Source organism: Microcaecilia unicolor, chromosome 4, assembly GCF_901765095.1.
Source record: "Microcaecilia unicolor chromosome 4, aMicUni1.1, whole genome shotgun sequence".
In the NCBI taxonomy this organism is placed as follows: domain Eukaryota; kingdom Metazoa; phylum Chordata; class Amphibia; order Gymnophiona; family Siphonopidae; genus Microcaecilia; species Microcaecilia unicolor.
The window spans coordinates 365,955,033-365,980,429 of record NC_044034.1 but is presented as its reverse complement, the minus strand read 5'-3'; the positions used below and the strand labels follow the sequence as shown (position 1 = coordinate 365,980,429).

General features: G+C 46.2%; 1 protein-coding gene across 2 annotated transcripts in view; it reads left to right on the top strand.

Moving 5' to 3' along the window:
- EFHC2 (EF-hand domain containing 2) overlaps nt 1-25,397 on the top strand; it is a 169,557-nt gene that overhangs the window by 34,824 nt on the left and 109,336 nt on the right. For both annotated transcript variants that reach the window (XM_030199702.1, XM_030199701.1), the window contains 2 exons: nt 10,012-10,263; nt 17,500-17,607. In XM_030199702.1, coding sequence (XP_030055562.1) covers nt 10,012-10,263; nt 17,500-17,607 — 360 coding nt within the window. The remainder of the gene's footprint in view (nt 1-10,011; nt 10,264-17,499; nt 17,608-25,397) is intronic.

Here is a 25,397-nt window from a genome sequence, read left to right as displayed (position 1 = left end):
GTGTTAGAGCCATGGCAGCGTCAGTGGCCCACTTGAAGTCAGCCACTATTGAAGAGATTTGCAAGGCTGCGACGTGGTCATCTGTCCACACATTCACATCACATTACTGCCTCCAGCAGGATACCCGACGCGACAGTTGGTTCGGGCAGTCGGTGCTGCAGAATCTGTTTGGGGTGTAAATCCAACTCCACCCTCCAGGACCCGAATTTATTCTGGTCAGGCTGCACTCTCAGTTAGTTGTTCTTCGTAGGTCAATTTCTGTTGTTCCCTCGCCGTTGCGAGGTTCAATTGACCTGGGTTCTTGTTTTGAGTGAGCCTGAGAGCTAGGGATACCCCAGTCGTGAGAACAAGCAGCCTGCTTGTCCTCGGAGAAAGGGTATGATACATACCTGTAGCAGGTGTTCTCCGAGGACAGCAGGCTGATTGTTCTCACCTACCCTCCCTCCTCCCCTTTGGAGTTGTGTGTTTCATCTTTTGCTAGTTATTCAACTGGCGGGAGCGGTCGCGCACGGGCGGGAAGACGGCCGCGCATGCGCGGTGGGCGTGCCCTGCGTCCCGACCGTCCCGCGAAGCCTTTTTCCGGTTGGTGGGGGCTGCCGCGGACGTCACCCAGTCGTGAGAACAATCAGCCTGCTGTCCTCGGAGAACACCTGCTACAGGTATGTATTATACCCTACCCCTGTTCCTCCTTTCCTCCAGGGTATACATGTTCAGGTCAGCAAGTCTTTGCTCATACGTCTTGGAACGCAAATCCCATACCATTCTCGTAGCTTTTCTTTGCACCGCTTCCATTTTTTTAACATCCTTCGTAAGGTACGGCCTCCAAAACTGAACACAATACTCCAGGTGGGGCTTCACCAACGACTTGTACAGGGGCATCAACACTTCCTTTCTTCTGCTGATCACACCTCTCTCTATACAGCCTAGCAAACTTCTCGCTACGGCCACCGCCTTGTCACACTGTTTCGTCGCCTTCAGATCCTCGGATACTATCACCCCAAGATCCCTCTCCCCCTCAGTACCTATCAGACTCTCACCGCCTAACACATAAGTCTCTCGTGGGTTTCTACTCCCTAAATGCATCACTTTGCATTTCTTCGCATTGAATTTTAATTGCCAAACCTTAGACCATTCTTCTAGCTTCCTCAGATCCCTTTTCATGCTTTCCACTCCCTCCCGGGTGTCCACTCTGTTGCAAATCTTAGTATCATCCGCAAATAGGCAAACTTTACCTTCTAACCCTTTGGCAATGTCACTCACAAATATATTGAACAGAATCGGCCCCAGCAACGATCCCTGAGGCACTCCACTACTCACCTTTCCCTCCTCCGAGCTAACTCCATTTACCACCACCCTCTGTCGTCTGTCCGTCAACCAGTTCCTAATCCAGTTCACCACTTCGGGACCTATCTTCAGCCCATCTAGTTTATTTAAGAGCCTCCTGTGGGGAACCGTGTCAAAAGCTTTGCTAAAATCTAAGTAGATTACGTCTATAGCACGTCGATGATTCAATTCTCCAGTTACCCAATCAAAGAATTCAATGAGATTCGTTTGGCACGATTTCTCTCTGGTAAAACCATGTTGTCTCGGATCTTGTAACTTGTTGGCTTCTAGGAAATTCACTATCCTTTCCTTCAGCATGGCTTCCATTACTTTTCCAATAACCAAAGTGAGGCTTACCGGCCTGTAGTTTCCAGCTTCTTCCCTATCACCACTTTTGTGAAGAGGTACCACCTCCGCCGTTCTCCAGTCCCTTGGAACCTCTCCCGTCTCCAAAGATTTATTAAACAAATCTTTAAGAGGACCCGCCAGAACCTCTCTGAGCTCCCTCAATATTCTGGGGTGGATCCCGTCCGGTCCCATGGCTTTGTCCACCTTTAGTTTTCCAAGTTGTTGATACACACTCTCTTCCGTGAATGGTGCTATATCCATTCCATTCTCAGGTGTACTTTTGCCAGTCCCTCGCGGTCCTTCTCCAGGATTTTCTTCAGTGAAAACAGAACAAAAGTATCTATTTAGCAAATTGGCTAAATGCTTGTGAAACAGCAAGAAAACAGTCTATAGCAACCACAGGGTCCGGCCACCATGGGGCAAAGTGAGCACAGACATGTAAAATAGTCACAATCGTGACAGCAGGGCAGGGGAGAATCGCTGGACAGGGAGGGGAGGGCAGGGCAGGGGAGAATCGCTGGACATGGAGGGGTGGGGAGAATCGCTGGACATGGAGGGGAGGGCAGGGGAGAATCGCTGGACATGGAGGGGAGGGCAGGGGAGAGAGATGAGAAAACGCTTAGACGACAGCCTTCCTAGGGCCAGTTTCATTTGTTCCAAAATGGGCGTTTTTGCTTGTCAGTATATATATAAGTGAAACACAAAAGTATGCCAATGACAGTCTCACAGGACCTTTGAAAACTAATCAAAAGATGTACAGTGCACTCCATTTAAGTGCACGTCGGATAAGCGCATGCTCTGTTTAACTGTATGTACTTCGGTCCCGTTTTTGGCACCATCAATTTCTATGGGGACAAACTTCGTTTTAGCGCACCACTGATAAGTGCAAGATTCGCTTATATGCATGGTTTAAGACCATTCCTCTGCAGGAAAGACTCCGCATAAACACGTGGACGGAATATGGAAGCCGATTGGCGTGTGACAACCAACGAGATTTCAAATTTACCGCCCCTTTAACTGTCACAGGCAGAATAAGTGAAAAAATGTTGTTAGAGTGTACACTGGTGTCGTTGTGGCGGCGGAACTGTAAGACTTTAACACTGGCTGAACGAATAGAAGTTCTTAAAAAATTAGAAAACAAACAAAGTCAAGCATCTATTGCTAAAGAATATGGTGTCAATCCCAGTCAAATTTCACGTGTCTTGAAGCAGAAAGACCAGCTTCTGGAAGACTGGCAAAACAATACAAATCCACAATGGAAACAAAAACGGGCGGGAAAAGCTGAGGAGATAGAAGATGCTCTTCTTCGGTGGTTTTCTCGAGTCAGGAGCAGACAGTTTCCTGTCAGTGGTCCACTGCTTATGGAGAAAGCTAACCAGCTAGCTGAAAGTCTTGGACTAACTGAATTCAAAGCCACTGTTGGATGGTTGGAAAGATGGAAGGAGAGGAACAGCATAACATTCAAGAAACAGCATGGTGAGAAACAAGATGCTGATGACTTTGGTGCTGAAAATTGGGTTGTTTCAGTTCTTCCTACCATCTTGAACGAGTTTGCACCTCGTGATATTTTCAATGCTGACGAAAACGGTCTCTACTGGTGAGCGATTCCTGATGGAACACTTGTATTCAAACATGCGAAACTACTGGAGGTAACGTCAAAGGACCGACTAACGATCCTCCTTTGCTGCAATATGGATGGGATTGAGAAGTTGTAACCCCTCATCATTGGAAATAGCAAACAGCCCCGTTGCTTCAAGAAAGTTAAGTGACTTTCTGTGTCATGCGAGGCTAATGCAAATTCATGGATAACTGGGGAAATTTGGAATCAGTGGCTAAAGAAGTTAGACACTAGAATGTGGGCACAAAGGCGTCAGATTTTGTTGCTTTGTGATAATTGTGCTGCACACAGAGATGATGTCAGGCTGTCTAACGTCTAATGTCAAGGTGGTCTTCCTGCCACCAAACACTACCTCTCTGATCCAACCTATGGATCAGGGCATAATAGCCAATTTCAAACAACATTATTGGGCTCTTGTGCTACATCGTCTGATGACCAGACTGGCTCGTAATCTATCACTGTTGGATTCCCTACAAATGCAGAAAGAAGCCTGGAATCATGTTGCATAGGCAACCATTGTGAACTGCTACAAGCGGGCAAGCTTTGTTAAGAATGTGGATAGGGATGAAAGAGATGCAGCTGTTGCAAATGTGTCAGATGAACAGGTTATTGACATCCCAGCCGGTGTTACTGAAGAGGAGTTTCATCACTACGTAGCTGTTGACTACGTACTACAAATAGCTGACGGCAGCACATGCGGAGATATGCGCCTACACGCAGGCAACAACGGCTGATAATGAAACAGATGATGAAATGAGCAGCGAGGCACATGCTGACGAAATTCAACAACCTCCACCTGTCACTTTTGCAAGAGCGCTGGAGAGTCTCAACACCGTGCGGGCCTATCTAGAGGCCACTGGATGTCAGTGCTATAACAGTTTTTACCGTCTGGCAGGCGTAGTCTATGGAACTCACAGACCCATTAGTGTACAGAGGACTATAACTGATTACTTCAAATAAGCCTAATGTCAGTTAACGGAGATTGTATACTGTACATATAATAATAAACAGTACTGTACATATGTTTAGCAGATGCCAAGCTTCTTTGGGTCACAATGGTTAAGTGCATGCTCCGGTTAACTGCATGCATTTCTTTGGTCCCAGACCCTTGCACTTAAGTGGATTGTACTGTATTAAGTTAGTCTAATAAAAAAGGTATCATCTTATTTTCTTTTCTGTGTTTTCATTTTGTTTCTACTTATTACCTTTAAAAGTGGACTAACATGGCTGCCACATCACATTTCTCAAAGAGAATGTTCATCTCTGGACGTAGATATCCAGCCAGCCACTGGCGTTTGAATTTTGAAGAGCCAGCTGAGCACCCTCTCAAATGGGCAGGCGCCTTCATTGTATCCAGGGAGAGGTAATTTGTATTGTGTTTGAAACCATTATTCATTTTATAATGTTGGTGCTTATGCACAGGGCACATTCGTGAGGTGTGTCAAAAGGCACCTCTTTTGAGCCTATATCATAAAGGCAATATGGGAGCCTATGTGCCTTTATAAAATAGATGCCAGAACCAGCCCTGGAGACACCCAAATACTGCCACACACATTTAAATCTGCTCTGAAGTTGGCATAAATATGTGCGACTATGGGGGGTAAATTCTGTAAGCAGCCCACTTGTTTTAGGTGGCAGGAGCACACTAAAGTATTGCTTTTCTAGTCATGTACATGTGTATGCGAACAGTTTCTGGCTAAGTGGTTTTCTGTGACGGCACAGCACTCACACAGGTGGAGTTTAGGCAGAGCGTGGGTGAAACGCATACTTATGAGCGCAGAATTTGTGTGCATTCTTTGGCAATTTGGGTGCAAGCATTTATACCAGCTTTATGGTGGTATAATTATTCATGCTTTAAATGTAGGCATGTTTTTGGCCACTTATGTTAGTATTCTATAAATTAGGTGTCTATTTTTCTTTAAAGAATAAGCTTCAAATAGATGTTCTCCTAGTACCTTAAATCTAGGCTCCACGTTATAGAATTGCCCCCTATATGTGTATGTCCTTTTTTTCTTTTTTTTTTTAAATAAAATACACATGTTGCAGCTCCGCCTCTGCTCTGCTCATACTGTGCCCCTGGGAATGCCCTACATACGATGCACATATAAGTACATGTGATCTTGTAGGCACACACACATATATGCATGTGAAACGATCATAAACTGAACAAATGGCTTTATTTACATTTGAAACCAACTGTATGCATAGAAAATTTGTAAAATCACCCCCTTAAAGTTATTTGTATTTTCAGCAAATAACTTATCATATAATTGCTGGCTTGGAAAGTCCACATATAACTTTAAATGGCCAGTTATGTGTTTAAAGTTCTACTTGCTATTTACCCATCAGCACACAGGCAAAACAGAAGAAGTTGTTAGGTGTTATGTTGGATGCTCGTTTGTCTATGAGTGCACACTTTGTGAAAGTTGTTCAGTCAGTTTTCCAGCAGTTACGTTTATTATATGGACTAAAGCCAGTTTTGAGTAGGTGTGATTTTTGTAGTGTAATGCAGTGCTTAGTTTTATCAAAAATTAATTACTGTAATGTGTTATTTTTGGGGCTTCCAAAGGTGCGGATAAAAGCATTACAAGTTATTGAGAATTCTGCAGCCCGTTTGCTGGAGCAAAAAACGTTTGAGCACATGACACCTATCTTGAAACCATTCCACTGGTTACCACTGGAATATAGGATACAGCATAAGGTCTTGACAATTATTCATCAGGCACTGTATGGAAAAGTAGCAGAATATTTCAGGAGTTTTGAATATTTACCGACCCAGCAGAGCACTACGCTGAGTTTAAAGGGGGTCTGGACAGATTCCTGAAGGAAAAGTCCATTGATCGTTATTAAATTTTGGGTTTTTGCCAGGTTCTTGGGGCCTGGATTGGCTGCTGTCGGAGACAGAGTGCTGGGCTTGATGGACCTTTGGTCTTTTCCCAGCGTGGCAGTGCTTATGCTTATGTACTTATGTACATTCTGAGACTGCTACTTACTACTACTACTACTTAATATTTCTAGAGCGCTACTAGGGTTACGCAGCGCTGTACAGATTAATAAAAGGACAGTCCCTGCTCCAAGGAGCTTACAATCTAATGGGAGAAATGTCAAATAGGAGCAGTCTAGATTTTCTGCATAGAGGTATGGTGGTTAGGTACCGAAGGCGACATTGAAGAGGTGGGCTTTGATCAAGGATTTGAAGATGGGCAGGGAGGGGGGCCTGGCGAATGGGCTCAGGGAGTTTATTCCAGGCATGGGGTGAGGCGAGGCAGAAAGGGCGGAGCCTGGAGTTGGCGGTGGTGGAGAAGGGTACTGAAATGAGGGATTTGTCTTGAGAACGGAGGTTACGGGTAGGAATGTAAGGGGAGATGAGGGTAGAGAGGTAGGGAGGGGCTGTAGATCGAGTGCATTTGTAGGTTAAAAGGAGAAGCATAAACTGTATGCGGTACCTGATTGGAAGCCAGTGAAGTGATTTGAGGAGAGGGGTGATATGAGTGTACCGGTTCAGGCGGAAGATAAGACGTGCAGCAGAGTTTTGAACGGACTGAAGGGGGGATAGATGGCAAAGTGGAAGGCCAGTGAGGAGTAGGTTGCAGTAGTCAAGGCGAGAGGTAATGAGAGAGTGGATGAGAGTTCGGGTGGTGTGCTCAGAGAGGAAAGGGCGAATTTTGCTGATGTTATAGAGGAAGAAGCGACAGGTCTTGGCTATCTGCTGGATATGGGCAGAGAAGGAGAGGGAGGAGTCGAAGATGACCCCGAGGTTGCGGGCAGATGAGACGGGGAGGATGAGGGTGTTATCAACAGAGATAGAGAGTGGAGGGAGAGGAGAAGTGGGTTTGGGTGGGAAATAATAAGCTCGGTCTTGGCCATGTTCAGTTTCAAGTGGTGGTTGGACATCCAGGTCGCAATGTCAGCTAAGCAGGCCAATATTTTAGCCTGGGTTTCTGCAGTGATGTCTGGTGTAGAGAGATAAAGCTGGGTGTCATTCAGTGGTGTAACAAGTGGGGGCGGTCCGCCCCGGGTGCACGCCGCTGGGGGGTGCCGCGCACCTGTCGGCTCTTCATTTTCATTCTCCCTTTGCCCTGGAACAGGAAGTAACCTGTTCCGGGGCAGAGGGAGCCGGCAGGCACGCGGCACCCCCCCCCCCCCAGCGGTGTGCACCCGGGGGGGGGGGTGTTCTTTCGCCGGGGGATCGCGCTGCACCCGGGGGGTTCTTTCGCCGGGGGGGGGGCGTCACGCTGTTCCGGGGGAGGGCGCTGCACCCGGGGGGGGGGGGCGGGGCGCATCGGAGATCCGCCCCGGGTGTCAGCCCCCCCAGGAACGCCACTGGTGTCATCAGCATAAAGATGATATTGGAACTTATGAGAGGAGATTAGGGAACCCAGGGAGGAGGTGTAGATTGAGAAAAGAAGGGGTCCAAGGACAGATCCCTGAGGAACTCCAACAGAGAGCGGGATGGAGGTGGAGGAAGAACCCTGAGAATGTACTCTGAAGGTACGGTGGGACAGATAAGAGGAGAACCAGGAGAGGACAGAGCCCTGGAACCCAAGTGAGGACAGCATGGCGAGAAGTAAGTTGTGATTGACCATGTCAAAAGCAGCGGATAGGTCGAGGAGAATAAGGATGGAGTAGTGACCTTTGGATTTGGCAAGGAACAGGTCATTGCAGACTTTAGATTGTGCCGTTTCCGTTGAGTGTAGGGGGCGAAAGCCGGATTGAAGCGGATCGAGGATGGCATGAGAGGAGAGAAAATCAAGGCAACGGCTGTGAATGGCGCGTTCAAGTGTCTTGGAGAGGAAGGGTAGGAGAGAAATGGGGCGGTAGTTGGAGGGACAGGTAGGGTCAAGTGATGGTTTTTTGAGGAGTGGTGTGACTACCGCATGCTTGAAGGTGTCAGGGACAGTAGCAGTGGAGAGAGAGAGGTTGAGGATATGACAGATGGGGGGGGGGGGGGTGACAGTAGGAGTGATGGTGTTAAGTAAGTTGGTGGGGATGGGGTCTGAGGAACAGGTAGTGCATTTTGAGGAGGAGAGAAGATAGGCGGTTTCCTCTTCGGTGATATCGGGAAAAGAGGAGAAGGAGGCCGGGGTTGGTTGGTTGAGGGAGTGTGTTATAGGGTGAGGAGGAGGAGAAGATGGTTTGGTGGTGAATTCGAGGTTGATTTTCTGCACCGGGGATATGATGTCTACAGTACATTATGCCTATACAAAGGCTACATCATTGTCTGTGGCTGTTCCACAGTTGTGGAATAAGTTACCAGGTTAATTGCTTCTATGTGCAGATAAGAAGCAATTAAAGAAATGATTGAAGATACACTTATTTGTGTAGGTTTTTTTTGTTTTTTTTTTAAAGATATGGATTCTTTTGCAACAGGTTTTTGCAGAGGCTATGGAGTAAATTTATCAGATGCAAGTGGTTGTACCCTACATTTTTAGTAGTATGGTGGGATGTGGCAGGTGGTTCAGCAGTATTTTAAAGTTTTTATGTGATTGTTCTTGTGGATTTATGATTTTGCGTATGTATTTCTTGTAAACCGCTTAGGTGTAAACGGGGTAAAAATTTTTAAATAAGTATGAGACTTAGGGCTAGGTTTACTAAGCGGTGCTATGGGCACGTTAGTGGTTTTAACGTATGTAAATGGTGTATGTAGGTTAAACGCTAAAGCGCCCATAGAGATGTACAGTTAAAAGGGAAATTGAGAACTAATGGCTCTATGTTTCAGTCTGAAAAGCAGAACAGTTCTCGATCAATTTCCCATTAACTGTAAGCCACTTACTTAGTTTGCCTTTGCAGCTTCTGAGTCTGTTAACTGGTGTGCAAGCTTCATGGGTTATGTCTGTCTGTAAAGCGCTGCATATGTCTGGTATTACTGTACCAATTAGAATAATTAAAATAATTTTTATACAGCCTATTCTTGCCTATGCAGGACACAGGATGATTTCTGAAAAAAGAAAACAGGGCTGGCCCATAGAAGGAGGCCATCAGACCACTCTGCTTCTTCGGTCTTTAGGATGCTCCTGACCCAGCTTGTGCCTCTGCACCCTTTCAGTCTTGCCAAGCGCCAGGCCTCTGTTAAGGGGAAGAGAAGAGAAGGGATTTTGGAGTTAGCTCACACCCTTTTCAGTTGTAGCTGAAAGTGAGTTACATTTAGGTGCAGTAGGTGTGTAGCAGGGGTGTTAGCATGTGCTGCCAGTACTCCCTTCCTAAGCTTGATCCTGCTTTCCCCTGCATGAGTTTTTCTTTCAGCAGGACTGGTATTCAAGTTAAATCTGCTGAATCACCTTATTTTTGGGATGGGAACAGTTTTAGCATAGATTTTGGGTTGCAGGGACTGAAGCTGTTATATATGTGGGTGGATGAATTCAGCTCTGTTGATTAGAGTTTACCTTTTCTATTACCTTTTGCTTACTGCTACCTTTTATTCTTTTTGAATCTAATTACGGGATTTTTCATAAATTGTTAAAAACAACTTTTAAAAATTGTTTCCAGGTTTAAGGTTTATTAAAGAAAATAAAATCTCATACAAAAATTTTAAATATTCTGTAAGTTTTTAATTATGTTGCATTTTATGTAAGCTCAGGAGATTGTTCTCCCTTACACTTTTGTAAGCCGCACTGAAGTATTGTATAGTATCTGCAGCCTATAAGCCTTAACTGTATTGTATTTCTCAGTTCTGCTCATGAATGAAGTAACAAGCGTTGCTGTGTAATCTGTTTTGTTTACAGATGTACGAGTACATGAATCCCTTACGTCCTTACGATCCGATGGATACGCTTAGGCAGTTCCTGGCACTTGACAGACATGTTTTGCGGTTTTATGGCATATGGGATGACAGGGAATCCCTCTTTGGAGATTTGAGAGAGTTGGTCGTACACTATTTCCTGGCCGATGATACCATGGAAGTCCTAGAAGTCGTCAAGTCTAATTCTGGTCGAGATAGCGCTCCAGTACTTATTCATCGAATGAAACTACCCAAGGTAAACAATGACAAATGCAACCTTACTGTTTACACATACCTTATTAATGCTACTTCAGCAGGGCTGACCCTGGCATTAGGCAGACTAGGCATCTGCCTTGGGTGGCAACATTTGGGAGGGCGTAGCAGGTGAGCAGTGTCTCCTTTCCCCTTCCCCGTTCCTCAGTCCCATGTCCAGCATTTCTGCCTTATGCCCTGCTGCTGATGTCATACCTATTCCCTGGTCCAAGTTGCAAGTAGATGCAGCACTGGTGAAGGCTTGTGTTTAAAGGCCTCGTGCCAACTCAAGTTTACTTGCGACTTGGCCAAGAAACATGTAGGGCAGTGGGGGGACATGTCGGACACGGGACGGGAAGAGAAAATGCTGAATGGGGGGGGGGGGGTAGGGAGGGGAAAGAGGTATACTGGCTACCTGGGGGCAGGGGATAGGGAAGGGGGTGATGGATACCTGGGAGGAGGGTAAGGGGAAATGCTAAATTATGGGGGAATTAGGGAAAGGGAGATTCTGGAGGGGGGACTAGGGAAGGAAGGGGAGATCCTGGAGTACAGGGGAGGTAGGGTCTTGAGCCACCCCAGAAGACAGGGAACACATGATTGAAGGTTTAGCAAGGGCATCAGGTACCCTTGGGCCGGCCCTGTGCTTCAGGTGGTATTAGCCACTGTGCCAGTTTCCATTTTCTCTGTAGAACAAGATAAGGGAAGAAGTGTGTGTGTTGAGGGGAGGCTGGTATTTCATGCTCCAGGACTGTGAAAGGAAAGAGAGGGATTTTTTTCATAATCCAGAATGCAGGAATGAGTATTTGCTGTTTCAGGAGGTGGGAAGGGCATCTTCTCTTCCAGGATGGAAGAAGGGGGAAGAGAGTGTTATCTGTTCTGGAAGGAGGGAAAGACTGCTTCCTGCTCCAGAACGTTGAAAGGAGAGAGGCATTTCCTGTTCTAAAAGAATCTGAAAGACATTGATTTGTGGGGGTAATAATTTGAAATAGGTGGTGGTAGTAGGGTGGGTGGCTATGAGGATTGCTAATTGCCCACCCCCACCTTACATTGCTCAATTTAAGGTGGTAAGAATTTCTCAAATGCGATTGTTGATTCATTTCTACTTCTAAGTACAGAAAGGGAATAGTTTGCCAGACTTATTAGCAGCCTGATTCCATGGAAATTAACTAACAGTAGGAAATTCTAGGGGACGCTATCTGTATGTATGTTGCTTTTATTGCTAGGCGGGTGGCAAATATATTCTGTGTGCCTGTTCACAGTTTTTTCCTTGTACTTGTTTGGTTGTTTGTGCTTTTGTTATTTGTATCTACTTTATGTGAATTTGCTTGGTTCTGCTATTAGTGGAAAATTATGTTTCATACCTGATAATTTTCTTTCCTTTAGACGCAGAACATGAATCCACAGACCTGTGGGTTGTGTCCATCTACCAGCAGGTGGAGCTAGAGAGCACTAATTTGCACTGTGCCTTGTAGGACATAAGAACATAACATAAGAACATAAGAGTAGCCATACTGAGTCAGTCCAATGGTCCATCTAGCCCAGTATCCTGTTTTCCAAACAGTGGCCAAGCCAGGTCACAAGTACCTGTGTCACGCTCCGCGCCTGTCACGAACAGTGAACCCTTGGACCACTACCGACAGCCGGCAGTGGCAGGAGAACCCCTCAACCAGGCAACAAGACACAGACTGGACAGGAACAGCAGGACAGAAGAAGCAGCAGAGGCAACACAAGCCGGACCAGGCAACACAGGAGCCCTAGACTTCACCTGCACTTAGCCGCTATTCACCCAGAGTTGAGCTCCGGGCTGCAGGTGGCCGGCAGGACTTACTGGACCGGGCAGAGCTGGACTGGAATAGAAACACAGGCCGTGAGCAGGAGAAACGTCCACGAGTCAAACAAGGTCTTGGCGGGCAGCAGCAGTAGAATAATCCAGTGAGCTGGCCGGGTCCTGGCAGCAAGCAGAGGCAAAACCAGTAAACAATCCGGGTCGAGGCAGGCAGCAGGCAGAAGAAGAATAAGTCAGAAAACAAGCAAGGTCTAGCTGACATGAGAAGTAGCAAAGTAGCACTGCAACAAAACTCTCACAGACTAAGACTCCACTGAGGACCTCCGTTGCAAGGCAAACTAGAAAGCTACCAGGTGGCTAATAAAGGCAAACAACAAGGGCGGTCACCCGGTACTGGTACTGCTTAGTTCCAAAACGTTCCAAGACATACTGGAGGGCTGGAAGATCCGGACTGGACTGGAGTAACCTCTGGAACATGGGAAACAGCCAGCAGTCAGTCCCTGGCAATCACCAGATCCAGCCACCAAGTGGCCGTATGAATGAGAGCAGGAAGCATAGGCACTATCGTAACACCTGGCAGAACCCAAATCGTGGCAACATTCCATACTACAAATCCCAGGGCAAGCAGTTGCTTCCCTTTTTTGTCTCAATAGCAGACTATGGACTTTTCCTCCAGGAATTTGTCTAAACCTTTTTTAAACCCAGTTACGCTATCCGTTGTTACTACAGCCTCTGGCAAAGAGTTCCAGAACTTAATTCGTTGAGTGAAAAAGTACTTCCTCCTATTTGTTTTAAAAGTATTTCCATGTAACTTCTTTGAGTGTCCTCTAGACTTTGTATTTTTGGAACGAGTAAAAAATTGAGTTACTTCTACTCATTCTACACCCTCAGGATTTTGTAGACCTCGATCATATCGCCCCTCATCTCTCTCTTTTCCAGGTTGAAGAGCCCTAACCTCTTTAGCCTTTCCTCATACGAGAGGAGTTCCATCCCCTTTTTCATTTTGGTCACTCTTCTTTGAACCTTTTCTAATTCCGCTATATCTTTTTTGAGATACGGCAACCAGAACTGAACGCAGTACTCAAGGTGCGGTCGCACCATGGAGCAATACAAAGGCATTATAGTATTTAAGGTCTTATTCATCATCCCTTTCCTTATAGTTCCTAGCATCCTGTTTGCTTTTTTGGCTGCTGCCACACACTGAGCAGAAGATTTCAGCGTATTCTCTTCAGCGACACCCAGATCTTTTTCTTGAGTGCTGACCTCCAAGTTGGACTCTAGCATCAGGTAACTATGATTCGGATTATTCTTTCCAATGTGCATCACCTTGCATTTGTCCACATTAAATTTCATCTGCCATTTGGATGTCCAGTCATCCAATTTCCTAAGGTCTTCCTGCAATATTTTACAGTACACACGTTTTTAACAATCTTGAATAGTTTTGTATCATCTGCAAATTTAATCACCTCACTCGTCGTTCCAATTTCCATATCATTTATAAATATGTTAAATAGCACTGGTTCCAGTGCAGATCCCTGCGGCACTCCACTGTTCACCCTCCTCTATTGAGAGAAATGACCATTTAACCCTACCTTCTGTTTTCTGTCCATTAACCAATTCTTAATCCACAAGAGAAGCTTGCCTCCTATCCCATGAGTCTTTAATTTTCTCAGGAGTCTCTCATGAGGAACTTTATCAAAAGCTTTCTGAAAATCTACTACTACTACTACTACTTATCATTTCTATAGCGCTACTAGACGTACGCAGCGCTGTACACTTGAACATGAAGAGACAGTCCCTGCTCAACAGAGCTTACAATCTAATTAGGACAGACAAACAGGGCAAATAAGAGATAAGGGAATATTAAGGTGAGGATGATAAAATAAGGGTTCTGAACAAGTGAATAAGGGTTAGGAGTTAAAAGCAGCATCAAAAAGGTGGGCTTTTAGCTTAGATTTGAAGACGGCCAGAGATGGAGCTTGATGTACCGGCTCAGGAAGTCTATTCCAGGCATATGGTGCAGCAAGATAAAAGGAATGGAGTCTGGAGTTAGCAGTGGAGGAGAAGGGTGTAGATAAGAGAGATTTACCCAGTGAACGGAGTTCCCAGGGAGGAATGTAGGGAGAGATGAGAGTGGAGAGGTACTGAGGAGCTGCAGAGTGAAAAAAATCTAGATACACTACATCAACCGGCTCACCTTTATCCATATGTTTATTCGTGTCTTTAAAGAAATAAAGCAGATTGGTAAGGCAAGACTTCCCCGGGTTGAACCCATGCTGACTCTGTCCCATTAAACCATGTTTGTCTATCAGGCTTATTTTCGAAAGAGAAGGACGCACATCTTTCGACACAGATCGGGAGATGGGCGTCCTTCACCCAGGGTCGCCCAAATCGGCATAATTGAAAGCTGATTTTGGGCGTCCCCAACTGCTTTCCATCACAGGGATGACCAAAGTTCCCGGGGGCGTGTCGGAAGCATAGCAAAGGCGAGTCTTGGGTGTGCCTAACACATGGGCATCCTTGACCCATAATGGAAAAAAAGGGTGTCCCTGATGAGCACTTGAACGACTCTACTTGGTCCTTTTTTTCTTAGGACCAAGCTACAAAAAGGTGCCTGAACTGTGACCAGATGACCACCAGAGGGAATCGGGGATGACCTCCCCTTACTCCCCCAGTGGTCACTAATTCTTTAAATATTTTTTGCCAGCCTCTGTGCCAGCCTCAAATATCATACCCAGCTCCATGACAGCAGTATGCAGGTCCCTGGAGCAGTTTTAGTGGGTGCAGTGCACTTCAGGCAGGCGGACCCAGACCCATCACCCCCCCTACCTGTTACACTTGTGGTGGTAAATGTGAGCCCTCCAAAACCCACCACAAACCCACTGTACCTACATCTAGGTGCCCCCCTTCACCTGTAAGGGCTATGGTAGTGGTGTACAGTGATGGGTAGTGTGTTTGGGGGGGGGGGGGGGTTGGGGGGCTCAGCACACAAGGTAAGGGAGCTATGTACCTGGGAGCAATTTATGAAGTCCACTGCAGTGCCCCCTAGGGTGTCTAGTTAGTGTCCTGGCATGTCAGGGGGACCAGTGCACTACGAATGCTGGCTCCTCCCACAACCAAAGGGCTTGGATTTGGTCGTTTCTGAGATGGGCATCCTTAGTTTCCATTATTGACGAAATTCAGAAACGACCAAGTCTAAGGACGACCATCTCTAAGGATGACCTAAATGTCAAGATTTGGGCGTCCTCGATCGTATTATCTAAACGAAAGATGGATGTCCATCTTGTTCCGATAATACGGGTTTCCCCACCCCTTCGCCGGGATGTCCTGCAAGGACGTCCTCGGGAAAACTTGGGTGCCCCTTTCAATTATGCTCCTCAATGTGTTCTGTAATTTTATTCTTTATACTATATACTGTATACTGTTTCCCGGATCACCCCTAGAACCCTTTTTAAAAATCAGCGTCACATTGGCCACCCTCCAATCTTCAGGTACTAAGAACGATTTTAACGACAGGCTACATATTACTAACAAAGGTCCTTTGTTACATATTACTAACAGCAGATCAGCAATTTCATGCTTGAGTTCTTTGAGTGCCCTTGGATGTATGCCATCCGGTCCTGGTGATTTACTACTCTTTAATTTGTCAGTACATCCTCCAGGTTAACCAAGATTTATTTCAGTTCCTCTGCATCATCATGAACTGAGCATGCGTGGGTGGGGAAGGCAGTGCCAGTGTCGGCTGACTGCTTTGGGGATGAGACTGCTTGTGCCTCGAGTAACTCTTCAGCTGGTGAGGTCTGGGGATTCCCACCAGCCAAGGTATTCATCTTTACTGCTTCGGATGTGTGTGTTTGTGGGGGGGGGGGGGGGGGGAGTTAGAGGGGAAATGCGCCCACCCAAAAATTGAGGTCTGGCTGTGCTATTGCGCTAGGGAAAGATATTTACAAAAAAAATGTAGGTTTTAAAACAAATTTAAAGCATTCATACCAATGAGTTATTTTAAATGCCTGTTCTAATAGTGCTAATGGCCTTGGCAATGCTGTCAGATAACTGTCCTTCTCGTACACACACCTAACTTGCAGCCAGATGATCAAAGGTAAATGCGGTGCTAGAGGCTACTAGTGCCGGACTATCGCCTGCATTTACCTTTGCACACATGATCAAACAGCACCCCAAGCCAGGCAATAGCACAGAGCTTATTTAAATTAGATTTAAATGAGCTCTGTAGTATTTCGCCTCCTATAATCATAGAACAGTGCTCTGATCGTAGGGGTGGAATAGCGCCTTAACCGTACCCCAGCTCAGAGCTGGCGTTAGGGTTAAGGCTCTGTTCCTGCCCCTCACCTCCGTCCGTCAGGCATCCCGGGCTGCCAGTGTCAGTCCTGCCCTGGTGTCTTAGTGCTTCCCAATCCCCCCTGACCCCTCCCCCACATGAGGGCATGGGGCGGCTGGAGATCCAGTGGATCTCCAGCCCCCTAACCCCCCAACCCCTCAAAAAATCCTGGTGGCCCAGTGGGCACTCCTCACCTGCCCTGGTGGTCTAATGGTCCCTTCTACCCCCCCCCCCCCATACTTCAGCTTCGATGGAGGAGAGAGTAGTACTCTCTTCTCTTCCAGTTCTACCTACAAAATGATGGTGCCCTGCCCTGCTCAGTGCATCCTGGGATCCACTGGGTGGGGCTTTCATATGGTAGGAAAGCCCCGCCCCGCACATCCCAGGATGCACAGGGCAGGGCACTGCCATTTTGTAGGCGGCGCTGGAAGATGAGGGAGTGCTACTTCCTTCATCAAATCTGAGGTATGGAGTGTGGGGGTATAGAGGGGACCGCTAGACTACTAGGGCGGGTGGAGGGTGTAGCACACTACGCCACAAGGGTATTTTTTTATGGTGTGGGGGGCTGGGGGGGGGGCTGGAGATCCAATGGAATTCCAGCCCCCCCGTGCCCTTGTGTCAGGGGGGAGTTGGGGGGCTGGAGGTCCTCAAGACCGCCAGCCTCCCGTGTCACTGTCTCGGGGATGTGGGGTGTGATGGCTTGGAGGGCACTAGGCCACTAGGGCCTTGCTTTTGGGGATGTCTGGGACCTGCAACTCCTGTGTTTGACCGGTCAGGGGTTTTGACAGTATGGACCTGTCAAACAAGTGCGGGAGGATGCTCTCAGGCACAATCCTCCTGCATTTTTACCCTTATGATCAGAGCTAATAGCATGCCTAAATTTGTATGCTATTAGTTCTGATCATAGGGGTGTTAATGCCCTGTGCTGTTCCAGTACTAATTTTAGAGCACTGTTTGGAACTGCGCAGAGCTTCTGATCATCTGTCTCTTGGCTCAAACTATATCTAATGATAATGCCCTCTGCTGAGCTGATGTTTCACTCCCTGTGTGTTACCATTGTACTGGTAAATTTACCCATATCTTGTACCTCTTGAAAATGAGTCTCCTGTTCTTTATAGAATGCCCCAGTGGATTTGCCTCGACCAGGTCAGATTACAACTCACACTGTACTGAATGTGTTTGGACCTATGGGCCATGGGAGCCGCTACCTTCTAGACCGCCTGGAGGTGAGAAAACATTTTATTTTTTCCAGTGGAATGTTGTACAGAAGCATGAATGTTTGAAAAATGTCTGTCTAGACAAAATACCTCTCTGAAAATTTAATGGAATGAGATCAAATTTGATAGGAAAAAAACTGGTGAAAAGGCACATTGCACTTGAAAATGGGCCGAAAAAAACAGGAGCTCCAGAGAAATAAAGTCCCCTTCTCCCAAAATAATGGGCCAGTGCATTTCTGTGAGCGATGCAGTTCAAACATCCATAGCTGTACTACTATAATATAGAAGTTATGGAATTACACCTGTCAAGCTGTCCTACCTTCTCATCTCCTCTCTCGGTTGCAGACACACAAGAGTGCAAACACCCAGGTATGCACAGACACACACTTGCACAAATGAAACAGATACAGATTCATTCAAATGAATTCCATGAGGCATGCTCCGCATGCTTTTACCTACCATGCACCCCTCCCCTTCCCGTTGTCCCTCCTGTTTCCCTGTTGTCTCTACTGGTGAAAATTGTCCTCATTTGTTTCACTGCATTGCTAGATTTAGCTGTTCCAACTATATGCATTCTTGGAGTGCAACTTAAGGGAGATGATTGAACATGTATGTTTAATTTAATATTTCAGTATACACATGTTTTCCCCAGCTTCTTCTTGAGAATTTGAAAAGTTCACACGGCTACAAAATTGCCTGCTTCCTTATTATCCCTCCAGAACAGTCCAGATGCTTGGGCTTATGCTGTCTAGCCAGCAGGTAGAGATCAAGAACTAATGACTCGAGACTTCATTGCTTAAGTATCCTGTGCAGACAGTGCAGACTGTATTTCTCAGTTTCCAGCATGTGGTAGGACAAGCTATCTTGTGCAGTCTGGGCTTGGTGTGGTAGGTTTTGTTTTTTGTTATTTTTATGTGAGGAATTTTACTATCCTGCATCACTTTTTGTACGTTAATCACAATAAGCTGTTAGCCACATTGAACCTGATCTATTGGGATAATGTGGGATCTAAATGAAATAAATAAATAAAGTAAATTTTTTTTTTGTTACATTTGTACCCCGTGCTTTCCCACTCATGGCGGGCTCAATGCGGTAGGCAATGGAGGGTTAAGTGACTTGCCCAGAGTCACAAGGAGCTGCCTGTGCCGGGAATCGAAAATAACTAGATCAGGTTAGTGTCAGTGGCTGAAGGTGATTTTCTGCCCTTGTAGAGCCAAGGGATGTTACAGCTTGGGAGTCCTAGGTCCCTCCCAATCCCTCCTTCCCTCACCCTGATAAAATATTATTTGGGGTCATTTCTCCTCAATTAGGGAAGTGTCCTTGAGAGCCCATACTAAGGAGGCTGCAACAGACAACTTCAAATAATAATAAAAAAAGATCCTTTTTGATTCCCCTATCTTTGGCTTCTTGAGCAGCTGATGCAGAAATCACAGCTTTACCTGGGGTGGAGAGAGACTTAATTTCAGCTCCAGCTGATTCAAGCACACTGGTCTGCCTGGGGTTATTGCTTATCAGGGTATGATTTATTTATTTATTGCATTTGTATCCCACATTTTCCCACCTATTTGCAGGCTCAATGTGGCTTACATAGTTTGTTATGGTATAGTCATTTCATGATAACAAAAACACTTAGTATTGTATAGAGATTAAGTAAAGGAAGAAAGAAAGAAAGAAGGAAGGTGTTATTCGGATGGTATGGAAGGTGGACTTTAATAATTGGGAATATTGGTGAGGTAATGTTGTAATAATTGGGAATATTGGTGAGGTAATGTTGTGAGGCTGTGGGTTCTCTTAGTAGGCCTTGTTGAAGAGATGAATCTTCAAAGATTTGCGGAAGCTAGTTATTTCGTCAATTGCTTTCAGGGCTGTAGGCAATGCATTCCACAGCTGCGTACTCATGTAAGAGAAGGTGGTGGCGTGTATCAGCTTGTATTTTAGTCCTTTACAGCTGGGGAAGTGCAGGTTGAGAAATTTGCGGGATGATCTTATGGCGTTCCTGGGAGGCAGGCCCACAAGGTTTAGCATGTAGATTGGGGCGTCTGCGTGAATGATTTTGTGTACAATCGTGCAGAGTTTGAACGCAGTGCGTTCCTTGAGTGGGAGCCAATGAAGTTTCTCTCTTAAGAGTTTTGCACTTTCGTATTTGTTTTTTCCAAATATGAGTCTGGCGGCGGTATTCTGAGCTGTTTGGAGTTTTTAAATATTTTGTTCTTTGCAGCCAGCGTACAGTGCGTTGCAGTAGTCCAGATGACTTATTACCATTGACTGTACTAAGGTACGGAATATGTATCTCGGGAAGAAAGGTTTTACTCTTTTGATGGCCCAAACAGATAAGCGTATGCGCTGAGGTGTTTATGGGGAGTGCCGTTTGGTCTCTGTGATGTCTTGGGGTTGTAACTTCTCTGAGAAAAGTCTTACCAGTTCTTTTCTAAGTAATCCAGTTGAAGGAAGCGCTGGCATTTTGAATACTGTTCAGCAGTTCCAAGTTTAGAAATGCCACCTACTTTAACTCCCATGCATGCGGAATCTTCTGATGATAGTTCAATTCAGCATAATACCAATTCTGAATTACATTAGACTCTTCACTTTCCTTCAAATCTCATCTTAGAATATTAGTGAGAAAGATCTTTTATAAAGTAAAAGTGTTGAGAAGATTAAAAGATCAGCTGTCTGGGGATAATTTTAGAAAGATTGTACAGGCTCTTGTAGCACCATTATTTGATTACAGTAATTGGGAGTCTCGGGAAGTGTAATTAAGTCATTGCAATTGGCACAGAATGCTATGGCCAGGATCTTGACTGATATGACAAGATTTGAACATATTTCTCCAATATTACAGGGATTACATTGGTTGGCCATCAAATGGTGGATACACTTTAACATACTGACACTGATTTTTAAAGCTTTGCATAGTGAAGTCCTTCTGATGCTTGCAACCACACTAAGGAGCCCTTTTACTAAGGCATGCCTAAAAGTGGCCTGCGCTGGTAAAGGCGCGTTTTGGCCGCGCACAGGTCATCTTTTCAGTGCGCCTGGAAAAAAGCCATTTTTTTTTGTGGCCGAAAATGGACGCATGGCAAAATTAAAATCGGCGCGTGTCCATTTTCGGCCTGAGACCTTACCTCCACCCATTGACTTAGCGGTAAGGTCTCATGCGCTAACCGGGCAGTAAGCAGCCAGCACGTGTAAACTGACGATTACTGCCGGGTAAGCGCCACGCAATAGAAAATAGAAAATATTTTCTACCGCGTGTTTTGAATGCACGTCAAAAATAGAATTACTGCCTGGGGCACATGGTAGCCGGGCGGTAGTTCCAATTTGACGCATGTCGGACGCTCGTAGGCGCCTACGCGCCTTACTACAAGGGCCCCACAGAGTTTACGTTCCAGCACAAACACTGCGGTCTGCAAATAAGCAAATACTGACTGTTCCATCATTTCAGCAAATTAGAACAGAGGATTATAGATTGCGGATGTTTTGTGTAGAAGGGCCACGCTTATTGAACTCACTTCTAGAATACTTATGCAATTCAAATAAGTATTTGTAGTTTCGGAAGATATTGAAAACTTCTTCCAGAAAGCTGATAGTTGAAGTTGTAACAGTTTAAAGTTTTTGTATTTTATTTTTTGTATTGTTATGATTTTGAACGATGTGTGTTTAACTTTTGTTGTAAATCACCTAGTACAGTGGATAGAGCAGTATAAAAGTTGTAATATAATAATAACATGCCTACTGTATGAGGAAAGGGTTCGATGCAGGCAGGAACTTCTGGGTTTTAACATGGTGCTTTTAAGACTGAACACTGACCACCTACTTCATCAAGGATCATATATATAAGATTGCTCTGCTGACATTTAGCAGTACTAAGAGGGTCAACCCCTTTTTCTAGTCAGGCTATTAATTCCATATTCTCCAGCAAAGATGTTAAGGTCTTCCCACAAAACTCTATTCATAGCACCATCTTTACGAATTGCTCATTTAGATCATATTAGACGGTCCATTTTCAGTGTCACAGCACCAACTATTTGGAATTTATTACCTGTTTATCTTAGGCAAAAAACATCTTTGGCTAAATTTAAGCAGGGCTTCAAAACAATTTTGTTTCTGAAGGCTTTTGATTAAAATCTTAGCATAGCTTATGGGCTTGGTTGGCCTGAAGGCAACTTGGACAGAAAATACAGTTTTTATCCTATACTTTTTCTTACTGCTTATTTGTTATTGAGTGAGGGTGTGGCCTGGTGCCTTGAAAACACAGCCACACAGAGGTTTTAAAGATGAAGCAAAAATGAGTTTATTTATGTGCAAGGAAAGGGGTGATCTAAGAAACAATAAACATATAAACTAGTCCTTATATATTGGCACACAGTAGCTACCAGCAAGGTGTTGTGTTGAGTCAGGACTCTGCTTGGCCAGCTGAAGTTTCAAACAATATCTTGAAAAAGATTCAAGAGAAAACCACCACACTTTCAAACACTGTAGCAATCCATACAGATAAGTCCCAGACACTGGCTAGGTACTTTCTCCCTCACTCCCTGTATCTTGTACGCTCAGGGTGAGAAAGCTATATTAATAACTAACTCCAATATGGAACAGTACCTTTGTGAGAGTGTCACAACTACTTCTTTCTTGTATACTTATATACTTAATCCACGTATAAAGTACAAAAGGAAGAAGTAGTTGTAAGTATATTCTTCCGCTTACAACAATGAACAGCTTTCCCAGCATGCAGTGGGGTGTGCATATTAAGTCAGATCCTTCTCTGGCTGTAGCTAGATAATATGTAAATTGTCTCCTTAGCAATCACTCTGCTCCTTAGACAGCTGAGCTTGTTTAGTTGGGGTGGGGTCACACTCAAAAACTAAGACTGGCTCCTTTGTGTTAGTCTGAGCACAGCCTTAAAACAGCCTCTATGTTCTAGATAGAACATCACTCAATATGACTTTCGTCCAAAGGGGGAACACCTGGGCTGGAGTCCCAATAAACATGAGTGCTTAGAAGGGGAAAAGTCTGAACCAGGAGGGAGATTGTAAGCTCTTTCTTCTATGTTTGTGCAGCGCTGCGTACGCCTTGTAGCGCTATAGAAATGCTAAATAGTAGTAGTAGTAGTGTGGCAAGGACAGGCACTATTCCAGAAACCTCATGCTCAGGGTATAAAAACCTCAGTCAGAAGGGGGAGGAGAGAGAGGAATCGCCAAGGAACAAGGGAAAAGCCAGAAGCTGACACCTGGAAGCATTATGGCAAAGGAGCTCTGTGAAGAAGTCTGTTTCCCAAAATCAAAGTGGATTTTTGTACCGTGAACTGATAAATGAGAAAGAATAAAGTACTGTTCTACTTCAATTTAAAGGTAACCTTGGTGGCAGAAGCCAGCAAGAGGAATTGGCTGGTCTTTGTTTTTGCTCTTTGATATTTTTTGTAATGTCTGGGGTGGGGGAGGAGGCGGAGGATAGGACCAGTGGCGCTCCTAGGGCGGCTGACACCCGGGGCGGATCGCCGATGCGCCTCCCCCCGGGTGCAGCGCCCCCCCCCCCCCCCTGGTGAAACGACACCCCCCCCCCCGGGTGCATTTTTACCTGCTGGGGGGGGGGGGGGGGTGCCGCGCGCTTGATGGCTTCGCTCGTTCCATGCTCCCTCTGCCCCGGAACAGGAAGTAACCTGTTCCGGGGCAGAGGGAGCACAGAACAAGCGGAGCCGACAGGCGCGTGGCACCCCCCCCAGCGGCGTGCACCCAGGGCGGACCGCACCCACCGCCCCCCCCCCCCCTAGGAACGCCACTGCTGTCCCTCATCTGGCTGACTATTTGTGTTATCCTTACTATCAGGGCTAGAGCTAGTAGGAGAAGGGGTAAATTAAACTGAAGCTAGAGGTCTACAGTTCTTTGGATGTTCTCTTGGGATCCTGTGACTTCCCAGATGGGTTGTGCCCTGGCCTTGAGGTAATTTTTGCAGGCCAGCTACTCCTGGGAGATAATGGCTCTCACTGTAGTTTGGTGGAGTTCCAGAGCTTTAAAAATAGCTTTGTAACCCTTTCCTTGCTCTGCAGCTCCTGCTAGTCCCTGACGCTGTCACCCAGTGGTGTGCTGGTAAATGTTTAACAACAGGCTCTCTCCCCGGTCCCCCTCTGCGCCCCCCGTCCCCCTCTGTGCCCCCTCCCCAAATTGCAGAGCTGGCTATAGCTGGGGAGAGAGCCTGGGGGGGTGGCAATGCAACACCTCCCACCCACATGCCTCGGGGCCCACCCTGCACAAAATGGCAGCACCCAGCCCCAGCCAGGTGCATCCTGGGATGCACTGGGCTGTGCACTGCCATTTTGTGCAGGATGGGCCCCGAGGCAGGTGGGTGGGAGGTGTTGCTTCCATCCTCCTGCCTCCATCTTTTTTCCAGATATGGAGGGAGGGGGTCACTAGACCACCAGGGCCATTGTTGCCTTATGGGAGGGGGTCAGGAAGGGGGCTCGGGGGTTGGGGTCACTAGACCACCTGGGCCATTCTTGCTTCAAGGTGGGTCAGGAGGGGTTCAAGTGGGGGGGGGCTTGGTGTTGGGGGTCCACCAGGGATTGCTTACATGGGGGGGGGGGAAGGTGGGGGGTTTGGAGGTCCACTGGACCACCAGGTATTTGTTCCATGGGGGTGCAGGAGGGTCAGCAGGGGGTTTTCAAGTCGGGTCGCCTCTGCATTGGAGCTGTCAAATGCATTTGACTTATTCAGAGTTGCAAATAGTGACTGATGCCCAAAGGGGGATCCATGCAGCTCATTTGCATGAGATATCCTTTGTGCATCTGTCTCTGTTTGCGACTTGCCCTGAGATCATATTCCATATACCCTTGTTTAGGATTGAGGTTTATTACTGTCATGTTATGCACAAAAATAACCCATTTGGAGATTTTGCACTACAGAGTCATAGAGTTCAGCTGGAAGGAATCACAGAAAAGAGGCATGGGGCTCCTCAGCTCTGTCCAATTTCCAGGGACTGGAGAAAGTTAGATCATAAACACCAGCTTTATGTTTATATATGTTTATTGGCCAAACATCAACAATGCAAGAAAACAGTCATCACAAAAAGTGCAATGTAAACACCAGCTTTAAAGTTATGAGGCCATGCACTGGTCTTGGCACTGGTTTTGGTACAAGATGTTTCAGCAAAATCCCAAGAGTCCCTACAGGTGTTATTGCAGGCGATCTGAGATGGAGTCCTCAGCCAATGTCCCCCTCAAATAATATACAATAGAGATTATAGACTCTGCATCCAAGATGTGGGAGCTCCTGGAGCCAATCAGAAACACAAAATCATGTAAAAAAAAACTTGTTTACAACAGGTGTCCAGGCTTTGATGAGAACCAGGAGATGTTCCCATCTTGCTGTGCCTTGTACTGCCTTTCATAAACTGATAACAAAACTATGCATAAGGGAAAGAAAAACCCATGCCCTTGCAGTAGCTTAGAAATCTCTTAGCCAGAGCAGAAGAGATGCACGCAACATAGGTGCCGACTCCGTGGGTGCTCGAGCACCCCCAATATTTTCACCCGCTGGAAGTTTCCTTCCCAACCAGCCCGACCTGCCCAGTGCCCGCCCTCTTCTCCCTCAACAGTCCTCCACCCAGTCCTCCACTGGTCCGCCCTCTCCTTCCTGCGTGCCGCCCTGAATTTTAAAAATCATCTTACCTTGGGGTCCCGGTAGCAGCAGTGAAAGGTGAGCAGGCTCAGCACTTCAGCTTTCCCTTCTCTCTCAGCTCTGGTCCCGCCCTTGTGTGAGGGTGGGACCAGAGCTGAGAGAGAAGGGAAGGCTGAAGTGCCGAGCCTGCTC